General features: G+C 31.0%; 1 protein-coding gene and 1 pseudogene across 1 annotated transcript; one reads left to right on the forward strand and one right to left on the reverse strand.

Moving 5' to 3' along the window:
* Positions 1 to 11,079: 11,079 nt before the first annotated feature.
* LOC112694239 lies at positions 11,080 to 15,506 on the reverse strand (annotated as a pseudogene).
* Positions 15,507 to 17,512: 2,006 nt separating this feature from the next.
* Positions 17,513 to 23,196, forward strand: LOC112694244. The gene is made up of 2 exons (XM_025569650.1): positions 17,513 to 18,412; positions 22,498 to 23,196. Exons 1-2 carry the CDS (start codon positions 17,513 to 17,515, stop codon positions 23,194 to 23,196), a joined length of 1,599 nt encoding a protein of 532 aa, XP_025425435.1.
* The last annotated feature ends 756 nt before the right edge of the window (positions 23,197 to 23,952 follow it).

The following is a 23,952-nucleotide window of genomic DNA, read 5'->3' on the forward strand; positions in this document are numbered from 1 at the left end:
TTATATTCATCATTACAGCATTATTACCATTCTCGTTAAATATTCGGCAAGACTTTCCAGCAATTTCTAAAATTTCACTCAAAAACTTGATGAGCTATATTTTGACAACCTGTGTGTCTGTGTAAACGAGATTTTTCTACTTTAATTTTTTTAAAAAATAAATGTAGGAATAAATTGAACTTTGAGAGATTTAAGGCTAAAACTTTTCATTTTTAATCCAGATATTTATTCTTTCGTGGGTGACAATTCAAAATTACAATAAATTGTTTAACTCTTGAATAATCTGGTTCAATGAAGTTTTTTTTTTTTTTTGATAAACAATTGTTTTTTAAAAAATAAATCGTAATAATTGACGCATGTACAATATTATATACATATATAACTATTTGTGGGCCTCAAAGATTTTCTACGAAATCGATTGTCCGATACAACAAGATAACAACGTTTCTTAAATGTAAATAAAAAAGAAACTGCTATGGCGAGGTGTTAAAATTGTATTGCATTAAAAAATCAAAATAATAAAAATTAATTTAAAATTAAAAACTATTACTCGTTAATTAATATATAAATAAGCAAATACCTAGGTTATACATATAAATTAATAAATAAATACAAACTTAGCCTGGAGTATTATTATGAATTGTATTATAAAGTACGACCGGTTTCGAATTAAAAATTCATCATCAAGTATATACATAGTTAATAAAATTGCGACTTAATATGAAAAAATTGAATCGCGGTGAATTGAACACCGATCAAATTTATTATGGGTAAAATTATTTGCCGGGTTAATTGATTATCAAACATTTTTAAAATAAATTTATTGTTTAATAAACGTAAAAATACAAATAAATGAAAAAAGATAATTAATATTTATTATATAATGTATATTACTTTATGCTGAAGTTGAAAGTTATAATATATGAACAATTCCTAAACACGAAACAGTAAATATTTAAAAAAAAATAAGCTTATATACAGTAATAAATTCAATACAAACGAAATACAAGGAATTATACCAGGGGGGGGGGAACTGACGGCCCGCGAGCTTTTTTTATTTGGCCCTTACTATATTTTAAAATTATACCATACAATTTTAAAGTTTATCGTCTATACTCTAACTTATTGATATAATAATTGTTATTATCTATTATTAAACATCGTTAAATGTCTAAATATCATATTTATCTATACGCATAGCTTTCAACCATAGCTGTTTGTACCACACTATTTAACTATATTAGTTTCTTCGTATCATTCGTGTCATGGTGTCGTGCTGTCGCGTGTGTTGAATTTATTATTTCCATATATATAAATGGTAATTAAAATTCATATTTTAATTGACCTTTCTTTTTTTTTTCTACGCTCCGGCCCGCTAGATTTTCATTTTCTAAAAATTGGCCCTCTAATAACTTTGAGTTGCCCATCCTTGAATCAAACAATTAATAAGTATAATCATTAGATAATCAAAACTATTTCCAATATAATAATAAATCATATTATGGGTGGACCTTTAAATGGTAATCTTTTATCTGAAATTTGCAAGCAAAATGATACTGAAACCAATAATATTATTAACAAAATGTACAAGACATACATAAAAGCATAGCATATTATATATATATATATATATATATGTTGATGACATTTTCATTTTATTTAGAGATTCAAATAGTCAAGCAGAACATTTCGCTGAAGATTCAAACAAAATAAATAAAAACATTCAGTTTACACTCGAAATAAACATAAATAATAAGTAAAATTTCTTAGATCTACCAATTTAAATAATGTGTAAAAGATTTGATTTTAGTTTTTACTAAAAACCTACTCTGACTGTTTGTATTATACCACATGATTTTATAGAATCATTATTATATTTACCCATATTCTCAAAAAACACCATTCTTTAATTCAATGTTTTATAGACATGGATGTATTCCATTAAATAAACTTAATTATGAACGCGAACTCAATATTATCTATATTATAGCCCATAAAAATAATTTAAATTTAAATATTATTGAAAAAATTCATAAACGTATTAAAGAAAAAAAATAACACAACACACCAAATATTGTTAACTATTGTAGTATAAAAATATTAAAATAATATATCTAAAAAAAATTCTTAAAATTCTATACAATAATACTAAAAATATAAAAATCACTTTTATTCAGTTGTGATTTTATTTTTTCATATTCAATCGCAATTTTATTAACATTGTTTATACCTGATCATACATTTTTAATTCGAAACCGGTCGTACTTTATAATACAATTTATAATAATACTCCAGGCTAAACTTTTATTTATTTATTAAAAAATCATTTCAATTCAAACCTAGGAAAAAATATTAAAATGTTTTAATAGTATAATTGATGTGATTTTAAATAATAATACGGCAAAAAAAATATATACCTATATATAAAATATTTAATTAATTTTTAATCGAAAAACTGTTGTTGACTATTTTCGGAGGTAATTCAAATGAATAAAACTTGAAAAAATCCAGAAGCTATTCGAATCGAATCGTACACGTACGAAATAATATTACACTTTTCACAGCGTTACCAATAACCACGTATAATACTCATTACCAAGACGGTACATGTATGCTGCACATGTTAGTAGTCACGTTGCGTTCTGTCCGCAAACCTATTGAGATATTATTGTGTCGTTGTCGTCGTTGTCGTCGTCGTCGTCATGTTCTCCGATCGTACCGACAACGGCCGTCGCACGTCCAGGCCTGTTGAGCTCCACACGTGCCTCCAACTCGTCCATTTCGGTCTCGAATGCGCAGAGTTGCTCGTCGATGCGACTGTTTTTCTCGTCCATCTGCGCGCGATGTTGCTCCTTCAGGTGCTCAACGGATTCCATCATGTCTTTTACGATCTGCTTGTGGTCGCACGCGTCCTCCACCAAGCCGCGCAGGTCTCTCGCCTCCGCCATGAACTGGCAGATGTGCTTCTCGACCTGAGCGATTTTTTCCCCGAGAATGTCGAACTGTTTCGAATCTTCCGATGCCTTGATTGCTTCCCGGTCGTCCATCGCGTCCAAGTCCCGTTTAAACCTACGCGGGCAAAACCGACCGCGCAACATCATTATTACCGTTTTTATTTTAAGCGCAGCGAGCCGTGGCGCTGCCTAGTGATTTTCAATAACCAAGGCCGGTGAAAGCTATGGGCCAGTACGAAAGGGACGTCAAACTGAAAATTATTTTCATCTAATTTATCTTTTAATACGCATTAGCGATCTACAGAAGATAAGAATATAACAGTTGTGCCTTCTACTTCAATACTGTATCGATATCGCTAGTTTTGATGTAAGAATAATGCATGGAAACGTACTGCATACCACCGCATTTATGTGTTTAAATAAAATATAATGTAGATGGTCTTAATAATTATTTTCATAAAATATTTGCTTGTTTAAAAATGCACTGATGTAATACTAAATATATACTAATTTTACTTAAACTCACTAAAAAACCTAATATTACTATTACTCAAACTAAGTTGGTTGGAGGGGGATGAGGACGCCTAAACATGGTTTCACTCAAGGTGCTAATACTTCTACCACCGGCCCAGTCAGTAACAGATCGATTATGTGTCACGTTTAGGATTTGGTACGATTTGGTCGTTTTTACGCAAGTCCAACTTGTTTGGTTCGCACTGAGTTATTCCGTGTACACGGCAACCGTTTACACGGATGTAGACGTTTCACATACACACGGTTTTCTTACAGTTTCCGCACGGCATAGTCGTGACACTTGTATCCGTTGGTTAGACCGTTGTTATTTGTTTTCGAAGTCTATTCGTTCTGTTAATTCCAATTAACTTGGAACCCGACTTTGCAGTAATAATTGTCAAAGCTTGTGTCATTCTTCATAATTTTGTTCGAGACAGGGATGGATATCAAGTTGAGGACACAGAAGTTATAATAGATCTTGATGAAATACAAAGAGAACAGGAGACACGAGGAGGATTAGCAGCTAATAATGTCCGCAATGTATTAAGCGATTATTTTACATCAAATGCAGGGGCTTTAAAATGGTAAATGTTAAAAATATAAAAATTGTACTTAAATATAGTTTATAATATTTATATATAATATATATAATTATTATATAAAATATTTTTTATTTTCGATATTAATAAAATAATACTTGCTTTTGGAAAATTATACTCAATGTTTATATATATTGTTACTATATATTATAATATATCTACCTATACAACTATAATTTTTCATTTACAATATAATAATAAATGAAAAAATAATTTTTATATAATTATAGTATTTTGAGTATCTATTTTGCATACGTTACTTTGGAAAACAGTATTTTTAAAGTACTCCAATTCACTTATAATTTATTACCATTCATTTCATACTACCCAAAATAGATAATTTTGATTATAAAAAATAAATTAAATATGTAAACTTACCGTAATTATTTTTTTGCTCATCGTCGTAATTAATGAAATCACTATTCAACTCCATACACACTTCTTTCCAGGCCTTCTTTGTTTCAATCCTATCTTTATATACATTAGATATTTTATCCCACAATACTGGACGAACTTCTATGAGTGAGATTAATAAATCGACATCCATAATAATTGTTATTATTGTGTGTGCTGGTAGAACAAGGCAGAATGGCAGAAAAAAAATGACAGAGATCGCAGAACAAATAATTGACTGTGTACGTCCGTGCCGTGTATGTGTGAACGGTATCGTATAACATGATGCATTACTGATACGTGACGGAAGTTTGAACCGTGTGGACTTGTACGGAAACAACACGGACACGGCGCGGTCGAGATAACGTGTGAAACCTTCCATAAATAACCATACATTAGTGAACCGTCGATAAACCGTGTACACAGAAACCGTGTGAGTGTGAAAAGGGCCTAATTTGCCTACTCTTCGCGCAAGAAGTGGGCTGGAGGTAACAAAGCACACGTCGTGCACCGTTGTTCGTGCAAGTGCGCATTGCTGCGGTCAACGTGGATTACCGCTTACTTGGTCAGTTCGGCGATGACCGTTGCAACCATCTGATTAGCGTCGGACGCGTTCGCGTCGGCTTGCAGCTCGACCGCTTGCAACCGATTGACCAGCAACTCGTGTTTCACCTGCGGATGAACGCACAATAACAGTCAAATACCGTAAATACACTCCACCGCGGGCTTGTAATTGTAGGTTTATGATTCGCTGTGAGTCACACCTGTAGCTCTTCGGACGCTTTTTCGAACGATTCTAATTTGATTTCGGTCTCACGGTCCAACGCACACCCGTCTCCGCCATCACTTTTATCCGCTGTCTGATTTCTCCGCTGTAACATCACCAAAATAGAAGACAAAAACAAGCCGACGCTTGCGCTGGCCGTTCAAATATTCAGTGTTTTGTTCAAAGGTGAAATATATACACACCTGCGAGTAATATTCTGGTCGCATTCGGCAGGTTCGAACGGATTAATAGGTACATTTGAACTATGAGAAAAAATATTTTTTACGCGCCTGCCAACCAACCAACTCACCATGCACGTATGAAATACAAAAATGTTTCGATTTATTTCGTCAAATTTAATTGAACATTTTTTGACGAAACACGAGTTTTATTGATTTATGATAAAATGTTTTTTTCTAAATAGAGTTTTCCATTAATTCAATCAAGAATAGAGAAGAACTGGCAAGGGACATAAACCAGTGGAGGCAAGTGATTGTTGCGGCAATGGGCCTAAACGGCTTGTAAAACGCTTTGAAGAAGAATTCATTCAATCAATATTTATTAAACCATAACTTTTTATATACATCTCAATTTAACATACCTGACATATTTAAATTATTACTTTCATGAAGAATTATAAAGAATAGTTTTCAAAACGTTAAATTTTATATTTGTCCAGATTTTTTTTTTTATACAATGCAATTTAAAATTGAGAGTTCTTTGATAACGTAAATTGTTCTAACCATACTTATACTCATACAAAGTATTTAAGAAATCATGGTGTTTGACAGTTGATTGGATTCGGTTTTTAATATAATGATGAATATTTATTAATTTTAAAGACAATAACTCCAGTTCTATATCATATAATGCATTATTTATACATATAGCTAGCAGCATTTTGTATTTATTTAATACACCTAGTACAGGCTATACTTATAATTGCTAAACTTAAAAGCAAACAGTAAGAAAACCAATAATGATATTCTTTTTTTTTTACCAATGCCTAATATTTAAACTAATATCTTAAATAACTTTACCTGTAAATCATTTGAACTCTCTGAGATGTCGATGAAATCAGATTTTTGTTTATAATTTAAATCATCTTTTTCTGTATAACAATAAAATATTTATTATATTACTCGTAGATTATAATACTCATAATCACATGGTATTTCATCATGATTATCATACTGTGTGTGCCAAATTCTTAAATATACTTCAATTTTTATTTTCATTATGCATTATAAATTTCGAAAGGCTTTTATAGTTTTTTATAAAGGATTTTAAAAATAATAATATCAAGCACCTGCATGCTTCTTTATGTACAGCACGATTTATATTTTATCTAAAAAAAATTGGTGTACGCGTACTAAATGTAGTAATACCCGGGGGTTTTAAAAAAACATATTATTGTTCATATTTTATGTGAAGTTAGAAGTAGTGAAGAAGGAAGTACTCGTACTGTGGAATCTCAATCCCTATACACACGTGAAATCCATAATATTATGTTATATATACAAGAAAAATATAATGTACCGATCAATATTTACTTTCGATTTCTTCTTTATTATGACCATTTGAATTCTCAAAATTGTCTACGTACTCATGATCAACATCTGTTATGATTTGACCATTTAACACGTCCCTAACCGAATTGTATACATTTTTCTTGGTCATTGTTTGACATTCAATATAAAAGTTCTAGCAGAGAAAGTTTGAAGTTAATGATTAAGAAAGATAATCATTTTTAAATATTTATCTTTAGGATGATTGATTTAAATTAATCATCTTTACTCTGGAACTTTTCTTCTTTCGCACAGCAATCAGCTTTCGAGAAGATACGCACGTCATATTATTTTTTTTTTAAATATTATTTACTTAAAATGTTTAACGGAATAATAAATTCTCGAAAACCAATCAAAAGCAGTGGTGTTTTAAATCATGTATATATTACATAGTATTTTATAACAGTTCCATAAAATAATATTTAAACTAACGAAAAATTAAAACATAGGTTCAACAAAGACACGAATTGTATTTAAATTCTATATATATTTTATAATAGTTTTGTTTACGTATGTACAGAAAACCGTAACAAATTAATTTCACAAGGAAAATTATTTTTATTTAACAACGAAATTAGTTTTATAATATTATATTGAGTACAACGTAGTATCTTTAGGCCATATTTGATAAATATATATCTTTGTCTTATGACCTATTTACTAATAATAATTTACTAATAAATCAGATGTTCAGTGTTTTATTTTCATCAATAAAAATTTGAATTTATTTTATTTTTAATTAATAGCACGTAACTGCGTTTATACATTTTTTTAATATTTATACCATATTATTATAAATAAGATGTATGATACTACTTATTTCAAGAACAACAAGAGGTTAAATATTAAAGTTCATATTTATTATATGAGTAATTTTCAAGACTATAGAATCCGATCTGGTTATAACCTATAAATGTAATTAGTTAAATAAAAATGTATCTACGAACTGAAAATAAAAAACAAAATACTAATATCTTACCTGCATTGACTTATGTTGTGTTATAGGTAAAGGTAACAAAAGTCCTTTGGTTTTAGGTGATTTGTTAAACGGTTCGTTTAATTTGCCATTTCTTAGTTGGTTTAAAAGTTCTAATAAATAAGCATTTCTGAGTTTCATCTCTTGTTTATCAGCTTTGAATAACTTATGTAGCCACTTTTGGCACAATTTAGATTCTAAAAAGATATAGATGAATTTAAAATTATTTCCCAATTATATAATTATTACTACGATTAATCCTTTTTAGATTTTGGTAATGGTATTTATAATAGTTTATAATTCGCTTCTTGGGCTTCATTAAAATAAAATTAATAGCACTCAACTTGGCATGGAATAGATTTGTTTTGTTTTCATCCAGCTCACATGTTTCAACTTAAAAGTGATTTGGAGCAAGTGTGTATTTGAGAGGGAGCAAAGGGGGCATTCGCATCCCCCATGACTTGTTTTTTTTTTAATATAATACATTGATTTATTTAAAAAAAATGTAATGTATAAATATTTAAGAATATAAATTACTAGTCTATCATTATAATATATTATCATTATAACAGGAACATATGCTGTAGGTGATGAACTGTAAATTATTTATAAGTTTGTATTGAAGAAAAATTAGTTTCGCCCCCCCCCCCGCATGACCACAACTCAAATACGCCCCTGATTCGGAGTAGTGAATAAATATACATTTTTATACCACAAGTTTTACAGTTTGTTTTATTTAATAAAATATTTTAATAGAACATATTATTGTTTACATTTTAATCTTGAGTGACAAAATGTTAAAATAATTATTTTTATTTTTATTTTATTTGATAAACAACACTTTATTTAAATGCCTACCAACATTTATAATATTTTTATGCTACGTTGAATTACCTTACAAATTAAAAAAAGGCATACATACCATTGTTAGTCGATTTTAACGCTCTAAAGTATGGATGAACTTTATTCAAAATGATTTTAAATTCTTCATTCAATTCTTTAATAGTTTCTAAAGATGGTTGTGTCATTTTGCAGATAAATAGAAAATTGAGTAGTATTAATATTGTAATGAAAACACAATTTTTGTTTGTTTAGTAAAAAAATTAGGTAATTCTATAACTATAAATATATAAATTCTTATAAACAATGTACTTTCTGTTGTATTTATCTTATTTAATGTTATAGCCAGCCATATTATTTTCTAAAAAACTACCTGATTTTTTATGTTTGTAAGTATTACATCATATAATGATTTTTGAATTTCAATAAAAAAAATTATGAAATAAGCATTTCTATAATCAAAAACTACAACTATAATTATGTACTTATACTTTTTTAACTTTTCATAACTAATTCCGAAATACCTCGAATTTCCTAACAAAAAACAATTGTGAAAAACAACTTATTAAGTACTTTTTTATTATTTTATAAATTATAAAACAACTCGCCGTGCAACACTTTTAATTTCTATCGGTTTAAGATTCATAGTATACTTAATTGTGTTTTAATATAAAAATTATAATAATAGCTATTTGATTTCCAAGTGCAGATGTGCAACACAATATAACGCGTTCTTTTTTAAATATTGGAACGAGGAACGGAAAAGAGTTCCTATTTTTGAGGAACTTGAACAAAAATGTTCGTTCCTCAAATTATGGGAAAAAAAACGTGTGTTGCCTCTTTGGACTACCAGCCACCAGATAATGCCCATTATGTTTTCGTTAGTTTTCGGCTATGTCTTGCGCAATACTCTCCAGTGTCACGCTCTCAGTACCTACCACAAAGTTTCGTAAGTTCTCGTGTTTTTCGTTCAGTGTGGTGGCACTGAGGCATTTTATCTTAGTAACGGTGTCCGACGGCCGTAGCTTTCACGGTGAATGTCGTCGGCACCATCGCTCTCTCCTGTTTTGTTCGTTATCGCGTGAACGTGTGTTCCGCGCGTTCTTGTTTGCGGCCATCTTGTTCATACCACGTTTTCCTTGTTGTATTACGAATCAGGCTTTGGTAACCGTAACGCGTTTATTTGCTGTTTCATTAAAACGACTTCCCTTTTTAGGGCGTTCTTCGTTACCAGAGACTGCATTTTTTTGTGATTTACGTGGTTCACAGAAAGAAAAATCTAGGTAAAATGAAAAAAAATGAAAATGAAATCAACAAAATCATTGTTAACATAGGGCCAACTGTTTATTGATTTCAAAATTTACATTTTGTTAATTTATAGATTAACAAACAGTTTTATTAATTTACTAAAATTCCCGTTTAGTTCAACAAAATGATTTGTTAAGTCTCAAACTCCAAATTTAGTGCATTTTGTTAAATAAACAATACATTTAGTTAAATTTATAAAGTTTTCATTCAATTTAACAAAGTTGTTGTTTATTTTAACAACTCTACATTTATAGAATTTTGTAATATTAACAATAGTTTTGTTATATTTATACAGTACTCAATTAAATTGATGAAATTCTTTATTTGAAACAATAGAAATATATTGTTGATTCAAATAGATCACATTGTTAAATAAACACCGCTGTAGCTAGGGTGAGGGGCACAGGAGGAAAGTGCCCTCCTCCCCGCCCCTCAAATTTAAGTTACATTCACTAAGTAACATGTAATAAGTATTCAAATTCTACAAAAACTATAAAAAATACTCCCCCCTCCAAAAAAAAAAAAAAAAATGGGTGGTTAATAAACTCAAAGTTAAAAAGTTAAAAATAGTAAAAAATTGATGGTTATTTTAGTTTAATTCAGAAAACAAAGGTCAACCAGATTTGAAATTACTTTACAACCATTATATAAATAAAATATAAATTTAACTTAATATTTAAAAAAAATTCTCTATTAAAAATAATAAAGATTTTACTATTAAGTGAATATACACTTTGGCAGGTAGACACTATTTCTTTAGCCGTATTTAATATAGACATGTTACATATTTTTAAAACTATATTGTTTTTAAATTTCCCTTCTAAAAAGGATTTAAGACACAACATTGCATTTTCCTTTAATATATATTTAATATGCTATTTATATAAAACAATTTATGAAAGTTTTGTTAGTAGTATGATAATATTAACTAAATGATTTGTATGTAATAAGTTGAATGTTCAATTCCAACATCATCCATTTTTCAATACACTATACCAATATTTATTATAAGTACCTAGGTACTAAACAAGTAGGTTATATCTAGATTATAGCCAAATTAAATGAAAGAATTTAGTTATAAATAAAAAAATCACAAATTTGATTGTTTAAAAAAATGTATTTAAATATTTTTTCAAAAATAAAAGTACATAGAATAAGATATTTATTTAAGTTCTGAAATAATTTGTTCGATTATAGGGCATAATTTATCAAATTTTGATTTTATATTGAAAAAAAAACGTTGTATGAATAGCCAAACATTTAACGACTCTATCGGGTACTCAATGTTAAAAACATGATATATTTTGAAACATAAATCTATGGCTTTAATAACTGAAAAAAACTTATATTTAATTTCATCAAAATATATAATAATTTGAGATGGATTTGTGATTGTTCCAACTATTAACATACAAGGTTGTATTGGAATATTTTTTTGTTTTCTAGATTTCATATTTTCTTCCAATTCAATGATTGTATTTGCCACCATCATCAGACTATTTTGAGAATCTTTAATTGAACATTTTTGTAAACATCTTTTTCCACTAGAATCGACATAGGCTTTTTTGGTAGTAGGTACAAAAAGAGCATGAAGAAGGTACAAGACAATAGAATTTTTGGAATCTGAAAAATAATTGCAGCTTAAGTTATATCAAAAGTAAAATATTTTTTTATGTACTTATTTCATTAATACATAATATCACATTTAATTAAATTTTTATGATAATACCGCAGTCAACTAACTATATTATCCCAATATCCTACCTGTCCAGTTTGCCCTTAGTTGTATAAATTAATAAATGTAAAAATGAGCATACAGTATTTATAGGTACGTATATTTTTTTTTCTAATTTCAAACAACAATTCCCACAATAATTAAATACTCTGTAATTGTAAAGTAGACAAAGAAGTGCTAAAATAAAAAAAATCCCTTTACCTGTATAACAGGTTAAGTTAATATGAACTAAATGTGAACCAAAGTGTAGTGAATAAAATGAAACATAAAATTATTAAAGATAATTGTTTGTTCGGACAAGGTCTTTCGCAATCGAGCGACTCAATTATACTAACCTAACCTAGCACTCCCCTCGAGAATATATTTTCAAATTATTAATATCATGTTAAAATAATTAAACTTACTACCTGATATGTTAACATCTTTTTTCATATCTTCCAACATTTTGCGACAACTAGGGTCTTTAATACGTTCGTCTAAAATCTAGACTAATTTTATGACCGATTTTTCATAAACTGCTATCACGTCAAAAGCATTTATGTAGAGTCTTTTGAAATCAATATCAACCTTAAAAAGAATTTTTTTAAATAATTATTATTATAATAAATACTAATTGAGTTTATATAAATGTCCTAAATAGTTATAGGTTATTTATTTATCATTTCACTATCCATACATGTGAATTAATATTATTTAGTGATCAATGTACTTATTATAATTATTTTAGTATTGTTGGATTCTATAATTTTATTATATTTTAAGTGATTTAAATTGTATTATTTTTATTTGAAACTGGTACATAATAAATATAATTAAAAGTAAAATATGAATGAAAACTGACAAAAGAATAGGTATTAAAAAACATATCATAATATGTAATAATTAATTGAAATGTATTACTTGTGTAATTATTAAATATAAAATTAAATGTAGAATTTGTAAAATATAGAATTGTTGTATTTTATATAGGTAAAACTAACTAAATAAACTATAATATAATTAAGATAAAAAAAGCCTAGAGAAGTATGTAATATTTAAATAATTTTCTCGTAAGTCCAGCTTAGACAGAAATTTATCAAGTATTTAAAATAACAAACAATTTAACAATTTAAAGAAATAAAAACGTAATTTATTATTTATTTAAAATGTATTTCAATTGTTCAATTGACTTTTAGTTTTTACTTTACATAGGTACCTAATGAAATCTAGAAACTGGTTGTCAATTATTAACATTTTATTTAATACTATAGGCTTTGTTAATTTTGATTATGTTATATGTTTTACTGTAGACTTAGTTTGTTATAAATAAAATAAAACATAATTCCACAAAAATGTATTTTTATGGTTATTAAGTTTTAATAAATTATTTGTTGCCTATATTAGTAAATAATTATAATAACCGTTTTTACTTACAAGTTTATACCCAAGTGGCTGAGTGTATTGAGGCCATGTATTTTGAATTCCAGTTGATAAATGATTTGTTTTAATTTGTTGTAATCGGTAACCCGTAGTTTTTTCCAAATATTTTCAATTTCAGGCCATGATAGTTACTCATGCTTTAAACTAGCCATAAGGGTAATGGCATCATCTTTAGTTACTATAAATAACAAAATAAAAATTGTTAACTAATTAATAGGAACAATAAATCTATTTTAGTGATCTGGTATTACCTAATTCAATGTTTGATTCCTCAAAAACACGTGTTTGAATTTCGCTTTCAGTATTGTTTTGTAATTTTGATACAACAAATTCTTGACTCTTGAAGCTTCTTAGTTTAATAAAATATTTAGAATAAAGTTTTCCTTTAGGGCATTTTTTTGCGCCATCTTTTGTAAAGTATATTTCCTTTAAAACAAATACAACTATGAAAAAATATATACTAAATGAAGGTTATAAATTAACTTATTTTTAATAACTATGAAAATTAGAATACATAAATTTAATTATAGGACAAAGTCTAATTTTCTAGGTAGATTTGCAAAATTATTTATCACTTCTTCAGTGTTTATTAAAATACTTCGATGAATTGACATGAGATAATCCTGTTAGTCGATTTTCGCTTGTACTATTTCTCAAGCACGACTTCAATCTTTTCAATATCGAAAACGATCTTTCTGATGACGCTGTTGAGACTGGTAAAGTTACTAGTATTGACATTAAGCACCATATATTTGGAAAAAAATCAACGGATAGTTTATTCAAAGTATCAATAGCAGATTTGGATTTCTGACAAACCACGGAACATTTGCAATTATTCTGAGGACTTTGTTTTGGACAATTTGCATTTTTTTTGATGTGCGAGGATGCACAATTACCCCATACCGGGCAAGCGTAGGTAAGAATTGGGCGTATAATTTGCTTAAAAATTAGGAGAGAGCATTTTTTTCCCATACTAGACAGTTTGGTTTTAATTAATACATAGATTAAAGAAATGCACACGTGGATCGTACTAACCATAAATTTCGGGGGGGGGGGGTTGAACCCCCAAAACCCTCCCCTATAAACGCCACTGGTAATGTGTCGTGATGTTCGGCTACAACAGTAGTGTTCGTGAATTATTCGTGGTGCAGTTAACGATGTGTCTGTATAGTGCGGAATCACTTGTTTTTGTTGTGTAATTATTATTATTAATTACGGATTCCGGCACTGCAGCACATCATAACCGTAAAAAGCAGGTGGTGCACCACCGATTATAATTATTATTAGACGGGCCAGTATTTTGATTACAGTCAAAGTTTGGTTGTATCGCAGTAGATCCAATATAATATATTAAATATGTAATATTATTGTATATTTATTATATTGTATTATTTTAAGTTATGCCGGTTAGGGTCAACACATACATATTGATTTATTATTATTATTATAATAAAGCACATTATACAGTTCACTTTTATTTATTTGTTGGAATAAAATTCGTAGTGCCAGAGTTAGCCCTTTAATATTAAAGGCACTCCATGCGTTTACATTTTGGTCCTTATGGCCAAATCCTTTAAACGAGTCAAAGTTATTTAGGTTAACTATCGTAGCATTGATATTATTGGTTAGTGCAAGTGTGCTTCAAAATATATTAAATCATGAATACTGAAAAGAAAATGAAGAGTGCTGGCAGTTAGGAAAAGTAAAACATTGAGTAGGTAATACGCTGAATAGCATGATGAAGACATTTGCATCGAATTTCAATTCATTCTCTAGACGTGACGCAATCTTTTACAAAACAAAATAATAAAAATAATAATGTAAATTAAATTAGAAAAAATTAAAATTAAAAAATATCTTAAAACGTTATTGATAGGTGAAAAAAGTGGTGCGAAGAACACAGTAAACCATGATTAAAAAAAAATTTGAAAACAACATCTCTAAAAATAGTTAGTTTCAAATAGGTACTATATTTTATCAAATATCAGTCAACCGTAAAATACAATTAACGCCTTTTGTCAACCACTAGCATTTATAAATTTAATGTGCATACTTTCATATACAGATAAAGATAATTAGAAATGTTAAAACGTTGTAAAATTTATTTTACACAGAAACTTAAAATCTAAAGAGAACACGTTGGTAATATAAGTTTATGCATGTATAAATCAATAAAGTTTAATTGTTTCAAAATGTTTATGAAAAAAGAAAATACCTCGTTAATATTTTAATACTTCGTATTTTCCATCATGCAGGAGTAAGTATATACCTAGTAATAACAATCATATGTAATATTTTCAAATAAAAGTGACTCGCATATTAATGGAAACACAAGAATCAAAATTGATCTATTGTATACTTGTAAGATTAAGATGGACAAACACGGAAAATTCTACCGTTGCAGTCTCCTCAAAACCCATTATTTCAGATTTCATCGTAGTATATAAAACCATAAATCATCGTGACGTCTTAACTCGTAAAACAATCGGTTTACAATTATAGGTACGTGTCGTGATTCGTACACCGAGGATACAAAATAAACTTCTTTATATATAATTTTTGAATTATGGTCGAAACAACATAGACCAGTTTAGATCGAGGTAGTGAAAATTCAAGTTTTGTTGTATGAAATTGTAAAAATTCAAAATTTATTTCATACCAATTAAAGATAAGATATGGAATAACATTAATATTTCACATGGATTCTAAAAATTAGTCACATCTGTGTACGTTCATAAATCGATTGTTATGTTAGTAGAGTATATGCTCTAGAAATGTATGAATGATACATTTATTGTAAAAATATACTAAGATATATTGCAAATGGTACTTGAAATCAATCAATCGAGGAAGTCTTAATTATCATATCGTATACAAGAAAACAATTCCGAATTATTTATATTTAAAGAACGCGTAACTTAACGTACGTCGCCGTACACGTTTATTTTCTTTCGTCGTATAAATGTATATATTTATATATACATACAACCGCCTCGAGACGATCGCCCTGGTACGCCCCGACTAAGTATGGTTCTCGATCGATCGGCGTAAAGATATCTTAACGCATCAATCGATCGCGAGAGCCATTATACAACGCAATGAATACCTACATCGGTTATTCTTCTTTTTATTTTTTTTTTTTTTTAGGTTTTTTTGTTGTTGTAATCATTAACAAAGGTCGAGGCCGTCTAGGGGTTGGCAGTCTACCGAGTCGATATAACAATGTAAAATAATCATTACTGCGAGTAGGTATGGCTATTCACGATTAATTTATAAACATTGTGTGTGCGCGATGATCAAATACATCATCATGCACCCACGTCGACGTCGAGTATACCTGAGACAATATGATTTCAATAAGTCGTAAAATTAGTTTCACGCGCTGGTTTTTTTCCCCGAGTTCGGCGGATAGTAATAACGGTGACCTAAACATTACCCGACTGGATAGGACGACGCGTGTATTCTTTGGAATTCACCGGAAACGCTGTGCAAGATGGCACCTATACATGTAAAGAACCTGTCGGCGCACACATTGCATTACATCAGTCCGCAGGTAATCGTTCTTTTTTGAATGAATTGCATCCCAGACGCACAACTCGTATTATTACGATTACGTTTTCTACCTGCAATCGTGGTCGGATCAAATATATACGTATGTTAAACAATTCCAGCGGTGAATCTAGATTTTCTCGGGAAAAAAACAAATAGGATTTATAAAAAATTGAGTATTAATATTAATTTCAATGAGAATAAAATGAGTACAGATAAAGTTTGAAAACATTGTGGTACCAAGATTCTCGATCATGAGTTAAGCAATTATTGTGTAATGAAAAGAATTGAAACAAAAAATGAATCGTAAAATTATGTACAAATGTATAAGTTTCGATTAGATAATGAACTAAGAAATTGGGTTTCTAATACTCAGAGGTTAGAGCTTCCAAAGCTCTTCCTCCTTGACTCGACCCTTAACTTCAATGCAACGTTATGAGTGATTATCAATTAACTAATAAAAATATAAATATCACTTGTATACACCATTTTATTATATTCTTTGAACGATTACGGTGGCATCGGTTTATTAGTTTTTGTACATTTAATAACGTTACAGTCTTTTTTTCTATTAAGTTATAATATTTTCATAATTTCATAAGATTGGTTTAGTTTTTGCGTCTTCCGTAATACCTATATAAAAAAAAACCAATAATAATTAATAAATAAAAGCTAAACAATTTTTTATACAGCTAATTAAAATCAATTAAGATCGGTCAGAATTATGGATAGTTGTAGAAACCATGGTTTTAACGGGTTATGTATAAAAAAAACATTTAAATATATATATGTATTCAATTTATGTAAATCAGAGCCGTTATTGTTACCTTCGGTATTTAACGGTAAATCGTTTTAAAAAAATTTCTGAGCATATAACACAGCGTTCGGTATAATGAACAGCTATACGGATTTCGACGAGGTGGTCACAGAGATATCCGAACACGCGATAGCAATGGACGACTCCCAGATGGCGATTACGATCGATAAATGGTTGACGAAACTGACCGCGGATGATCGCGGGCCCAATGAGCTCAACTACTTGAGGCTGTTGCAGCACATGATGGTCCAGAGACGCGTGAGCCAGCCTTTCGTCAAACTGCCACCGGAGGGCCCGCTGTTACCGTTAACCCGGTACCTGAACCAGCCCGAAAGATCACATTTCTCGTGCGATGACGATTGCCGGTCGAAAAACGATACCGACGACGTCGCCGTCGTCGCGGAAAACGGTGACGAGGTGGACGGCGCAGACGACGGGGACGAGAACGGCGCAGATGACGGGGACGAGAACGGCACGGACGACGATGACGACGATGACGACAAAGTGTGGAGCTACGATTCGGCCGACACCTGTACCCGTAGGGAGGACGTGGTCACGGACGCGAGTGCCATTGTCGTGGACCGAGAAGGCGTTGACACGGACAAATACGAGGATCGCGGTGGCACGAGCGGTGACGACAACGATAAGGCGGCGGCGAGTGGTGCGATTGACTCGGCGTGGACCAAGCGTGATGGACATCTGGCCGCGGCGGGAGAACACCGGGAATACGCGAAAAGTGGCAATAGGGACGCTGTAAGGTACGAGAAAATGTGTGACCCCTGCGTGGATGGTACAGGGCCGCGGGGTCATGAAATGCTCCACGGTAAGCCGCTGAGCGCGGCCTACAAGTCGTTGTTGGGTGACTGCGCGTTACCGGTGTTCACAGAGACCGAGAAGAAAAAGGTCGGGCCCGAGCTGCTACAGGTTTTGGAGAACGTCGATGACGACACTACGCTACAAGACTTTTACTATCAGGTGAGTGTGTGTGCAGGCCTGACGAGAAGGGGGAAGGGATGATCCCCCCAGGGCCTGGATTTTTTGAGAAGGCTCGAAAATTAGGGACTACAAATTATTAAAAATTAAATTAAATTAATGATAAGAATTTAACGAACACCGTAGAAAAAATTAAGATACAACTCCCCCTCCCCCAGGCACGGGGTTCTTTCTTCACGGCCCTGTGTGTGTGTGTGTGTATCAGAGGCGAATAGCCAAAAAATGGTGTTTACAGCGAATTATCAATGCTGGTGGCATTATTGGACAATAACTTATCTGAAACCACTGCATGTAGGAAATTACCATATTGGGAAAGCCCTGGTATATCAAGGTAGGTCTATCCATTCCAAAGATGTGTGTACGTGCACGCGTGTCGGTCATACAATAAAGCCCATTATTTCCAAATACTTTTTAACGGAGAAAAAGTTGTATTTTCTTGACGAGGATTGACTGAGTTGGACTGAGGCAAACAAAACTAGCAAACAAGCGACTCCGTGTTACATGAGCAATTGTAGCTTGAGGCCCAAATATAAAATGTCTGGAGGGCCTGGGTGGGTATGGCCATTTACCCGCCTTGCCAGTCCACCCCTGAGGACAGGAATGACGAGGTCATGACCGTAACGAGCCTTCGCTAGCACGATAAATACACGCACGAATCCATACATACCTATAATATTGCAGTTCAAACGTTGGTTTGATTGATAATATTATATTGTTTTACATATACCTTGTTTGAAGGTTGAAGCTGCGATAACGAATGACAGAGCCACTCCGAATCGTTTCTATATGATCGCCGTTCGATTATGGCTCCTGATTTATTGATAAATTGAGATTAAAAATATAAAAATTACAAATATATAAATATTAGACCGCGACAAACGACATGACGTTCGGACATCAACCGCGACGCGTGATAGACAGATAAGACAGCCGTGGCATTTCTGTTTTCATTATTTGGCACGGTTCGGGTATAGGTACTGTATATGTGTATTAGTGTCGAGACGCCGACCATGACGAGCGAGAATATTTTTATTTATTTTTGTACCCTCTGTAAAGAAGTTTCACTTTAAAAATCATTTCTACATTCATTGGCTATCCACAGGTAGTACCACATTCAGTGGTGGTTCATTCCTAATATGGGTCCATGTGCAATAATAAAAAAAGGGTCCCTTCACATTTTAATTCAAAATATTATAGTTATATAAGTTCAAATTTAAATTAAGTATTTTTATTCTAAAATAATAAAATCATATAAAAATCTAGGTACTATCCTTTTGTATTTGATTAAAATTATTTTAATAAATATATTTAAAATATAAATAAATGTAAACATAGATTAAATATACATAGATAGCCCATAGCTATACGCAATATGGAAACACGTAAATTAGTACGGATTATGTGACAATAGATAGCGTTGGTAAATATTAAATTGTACACAATACACAAACCGGTAGAATAAAAATAAACTGGGATAAGAAGAATTTCAAGAATATAAATTAAATTGAATATTGTTATTTACTAAATCCATTGATTAAGGGCTAGTTCACATGAGAGGCGTTAAACGCGCGTCGACATTAACCGTATGATATAAATTTATACATAGGTACAAAATATTTTAATAGTTATATTAATTTTTAGTAGTAAATAGATGTACAACAATGTATATAAAAGTTTATTTTAAAAATTTATTTATAAATTGTACATTTATATTATCATACTTAATTCACTCATTGCGTTAAATTTACATATTTGCAATTTTGAATTGTATCGTTAATACAACATATAACCTTTTTTCGAAAATTGTTTAGTAATTTTGTTATAGGTAACAGCTAAAATGATCATATATTAATTAAAAAATGCTCAGCCATGTTTAATTAATTTCAATATGAATAAATTCTTAAGATATATTTAGTCAATAGTCGTATTGTAAAGATAAATAAAAGAAAAAAAAATCTGTTGTACTTTACAGGATTCGAAATCGAAACCCTTGGGTTCAAAGCCGTATAATATGACCACTGAACAACAAAAATAGCGCACTCTAATGTCTAGCTCCCATACTACTAGATTTCTGGCTCCCCCGGTCGGTTATTGGGAGCTTCCATACATTATCATTGGGGCTATCTATGTATATTTAATCAATGATGTAAATATAAATATAAATTATATAAAATATATTTTAATTAAAAAGATGTATAAATTAAGATGGAATTACATATCGCTTGTTTGCTACAACAATGACGAAAAACATGATTTTACACAAAACGCATTTGAAAATTGTATTTGCAATATGATGGCAACGCAATATGTCACAACTGCCATCTAGCGGCTAATTTTTGTATACTTTTTGTATCTCGTTCTTGCAGTATAAAGAAAATCACCAAAATTATTATTATTTGCAAACACCTAAAAAATGACGATTGTTTTTGTTATGTCATTGTTTTAGCAAACAAGCGATATAATAATAATAATAATAGTTCGATCAAAATTTCGTTTGTGTTCTTTTTTTTCAGCAAAACTATAAATTATTTTTTTTTAATTTCATTAATGTGCTCGATCGTTTTCATTAGATAGAATTCCAAGTCCACTTAATTTTCTTTATACATTGTGTTCCATAATATTTTTTTATTAATTTTAATTTTAAAAATGAACGTTCCGCTGTAGCTACTGTTACAGGGAGTTTCAAAAATATTATACACTGTATATATTTCAGAAAATGTTATTATTAATGTGGGGTTCTCTATAACCAGTAATTCAGTAATTGCTTTTACCGATGTTCGTTTTATAATTTCTTATTTAAAATAAGATCTGAACAACATCATTTGACCACCAAGAGCATTAGATAAATCAGAATTAATGTAATTTAAACTGGTAAAACGTTTTTTTAATGGTGTTATTGGATTATCCAATGTCAAATAATATATATTGATTTTAAATTGTTCTTTTGCTGAAATAAAAAAAATCACTGTATTTTGACCTGTATTCATGGAGATTTATCAACGCAGAGTTAAGTAATGAAACTGCTATGCTCAGTTCTTGTTTAGGAGACTGAAGATCTTTTAATACATTACATGTATTACATATAATAATATCGGATTATGGAATTACTAACAGCATTAATTTTATTTGACAAAATACCTGGTTCATCAATAGCTCACTCTTTTTTTTTTTTTGTTCCAATATGGTGTTGTTTGAAAAATGTATCAATTTTCGTTATCCGTTTAATAGATCCTTCTCTTTGTTTTTTTTATTTTCCGTTTCGTAGCACCACTTGTAAATTTTAAAGCCATTATAAATATAATTTATAAAATAAAATATTTAATTTAGTTTTTCGTGTATTATTTTGTATTGACACACGAGACTACGAGAGTCATAAAATAATACACCTTACTTAATAAATACGAAGCGATATTTTAGTCGTGTAAACTCGTAGAGGTTTATATTATATGTAGACATTTTACATTATAATATAGACATCGGTATGGAGAAAGGCCGATAAGCGACAAAGCGATAACAAAAAAATACTGAAAATGGATTTTTATAAAAAAATTTTAATCACCTTAAATTGTTGTTGATTTTGCAGAAGTAAAAATAATCAAATTTGATACAATATTTATAACATTTATATATTGATATCAAATTGAGAACCATGTGAACAAACTTGTTACTTTTTCATAATTATATTTAATTAATTTTTTTTTCTGCAATTTTGATTACTAATGCCCCCCTAGCCAAAGGTCCGTGGCATTTGTACACATCGCACACATGTATGACACGCCACCAACCACGTAGATACACCATTATTACGAATTATTCATATTAGAGTTCTAACAGGTATTTTCTTATATAAATATATAAATAGCAATTAAAATTAAATACGCTATCACGCGTTGTATCCTAGTGTGATATTTTTCCTTTTGAGTATTGGTTTCAGGAATTTTACTCTACCGGTGTGTTAACCTAAAATCCATTCTACCAGACGTTATCGACGTATATACGTGCCCCGGTTTTCTTATGGAAAAATATACACATTCAGTGATAAAGTGTGTACTTTTACACTACCACAGGTGTCGCAGTACACGTGCGACCAGGGAGTAATGATGATGAAAGTGTCAGAAAGCATGGTGGACGAATTCAGGATGTTCGTGTCGGACGTATTCGAAAGCCGCACGGAACACATTAGCGACGGGCTGTCCAAGGAGCAGACGTCGCTTAACGAGAAGTACACTTATCTGAAGGACCGGGCACTCAACCGGGCCACGGTGGCGTTGGACTTCCTGCGCGAGGCCTTGCCGGTGTTCAATTGGCATAAGTACCACAGCGAGCCGGAGGCCTACATGAAGCGTGAGATACTGCGACAGGTCCCTCCGTCTTCCGGCGATTCGAGCTCGGCTGTCAAGGGATCCGGGACGGTCGCGCATGACAACGCCATGGTCGCGGACGACAGTGAGGACACCCAACAGCAGTCGTCGGTCATCAAGAAACTACTTTACTCGCTGAACTGGATGCGCACCGAAGTGGCGCGGGTGGACTGCGAAGCCTCGCGACTTTACAGCCAGCGGGAGAAGCTGACCGCCAACTTGGTCGCGACCAACGAGAAGCGGACCGCGGCCCAGTGCCGTGCGACCAATGACATCGATCGGCACCAAAGCGAGCTCGCTCTGCTCCGGCACAAATCCGACGAACAGACCAAAATTATCGATCGGCTCGTAGAGTCCATACAGCTCATGCAGGCCAAACAGCCGTCGTCGTCCGTTAGCTGCTAAGCTCCCCCCCGGCACTCTCCTCCGTATAGTTTGGCGTTATGAAGTCTAAAAATTAAAACAAACTATCATTTATCAACCCTTTTTGTTGTTCAACAACTGTAGCGGTTGTCACGTAATAGTACGTACCCCAACATAAGTTACGCGATCTTTTTGAAACGAATTAATAATTGCAATTATTAATTGTATCTTATTTGTAATAAAAAAATAAAAAAATCAAGAAAAAATCTGAATTTTAAACACTAAAAACACTAATTTTCTACGTTATACATCATTCTATTTGTAATGGATTTTTTCTAATTACAATAAATTATAGGTACAATGGTTTGCAATTAGTTGGTCAGATGAAAAATAATAATAAATATTGTAATATACTGTTAAATATAATGTAGGTACCATAATAATATCAATGGTGTTAAACATAGTATTGGTCATAAGCGTGCACAGAATTCCTGGCAGGATAGTCATATTTAACACATTACACATTAGCATTGTCCTCTTCTACCCACTAAAAAATGTATTTTGCATTAAAGTTCGTTCCCTACTCATAATGTATCTTATCTATAATATTGATATAATGACCTACCTATTAAGATAAATTTTACTCCATAAAAAATGATTTTATTTAAATATGTTTATACATTTAATTTTAATTGAGTTAGAATAGTGGGGTCGGCAACTAATGTCTCTTTTATGCGGCCCACAGTAAATTTCAAAACTAGCAAATGTCATTGAATATCATATACATTTTTTATATTG

The sequence above is a fragment of the Sipha flava genome, unplaced genomic scaffold, assembly GCF_003268045.1.
Source record: "Sipha flava isolate LNK unplaced genomic scaffold, YSA_version1 0_pilon_pilon, whole genome shotgun sequence".
NCBI lineage: Eukaryota > Metazoa > Arthropoda > Insecta > Hemiptera > Aphididae > Sipha > Sipha flava.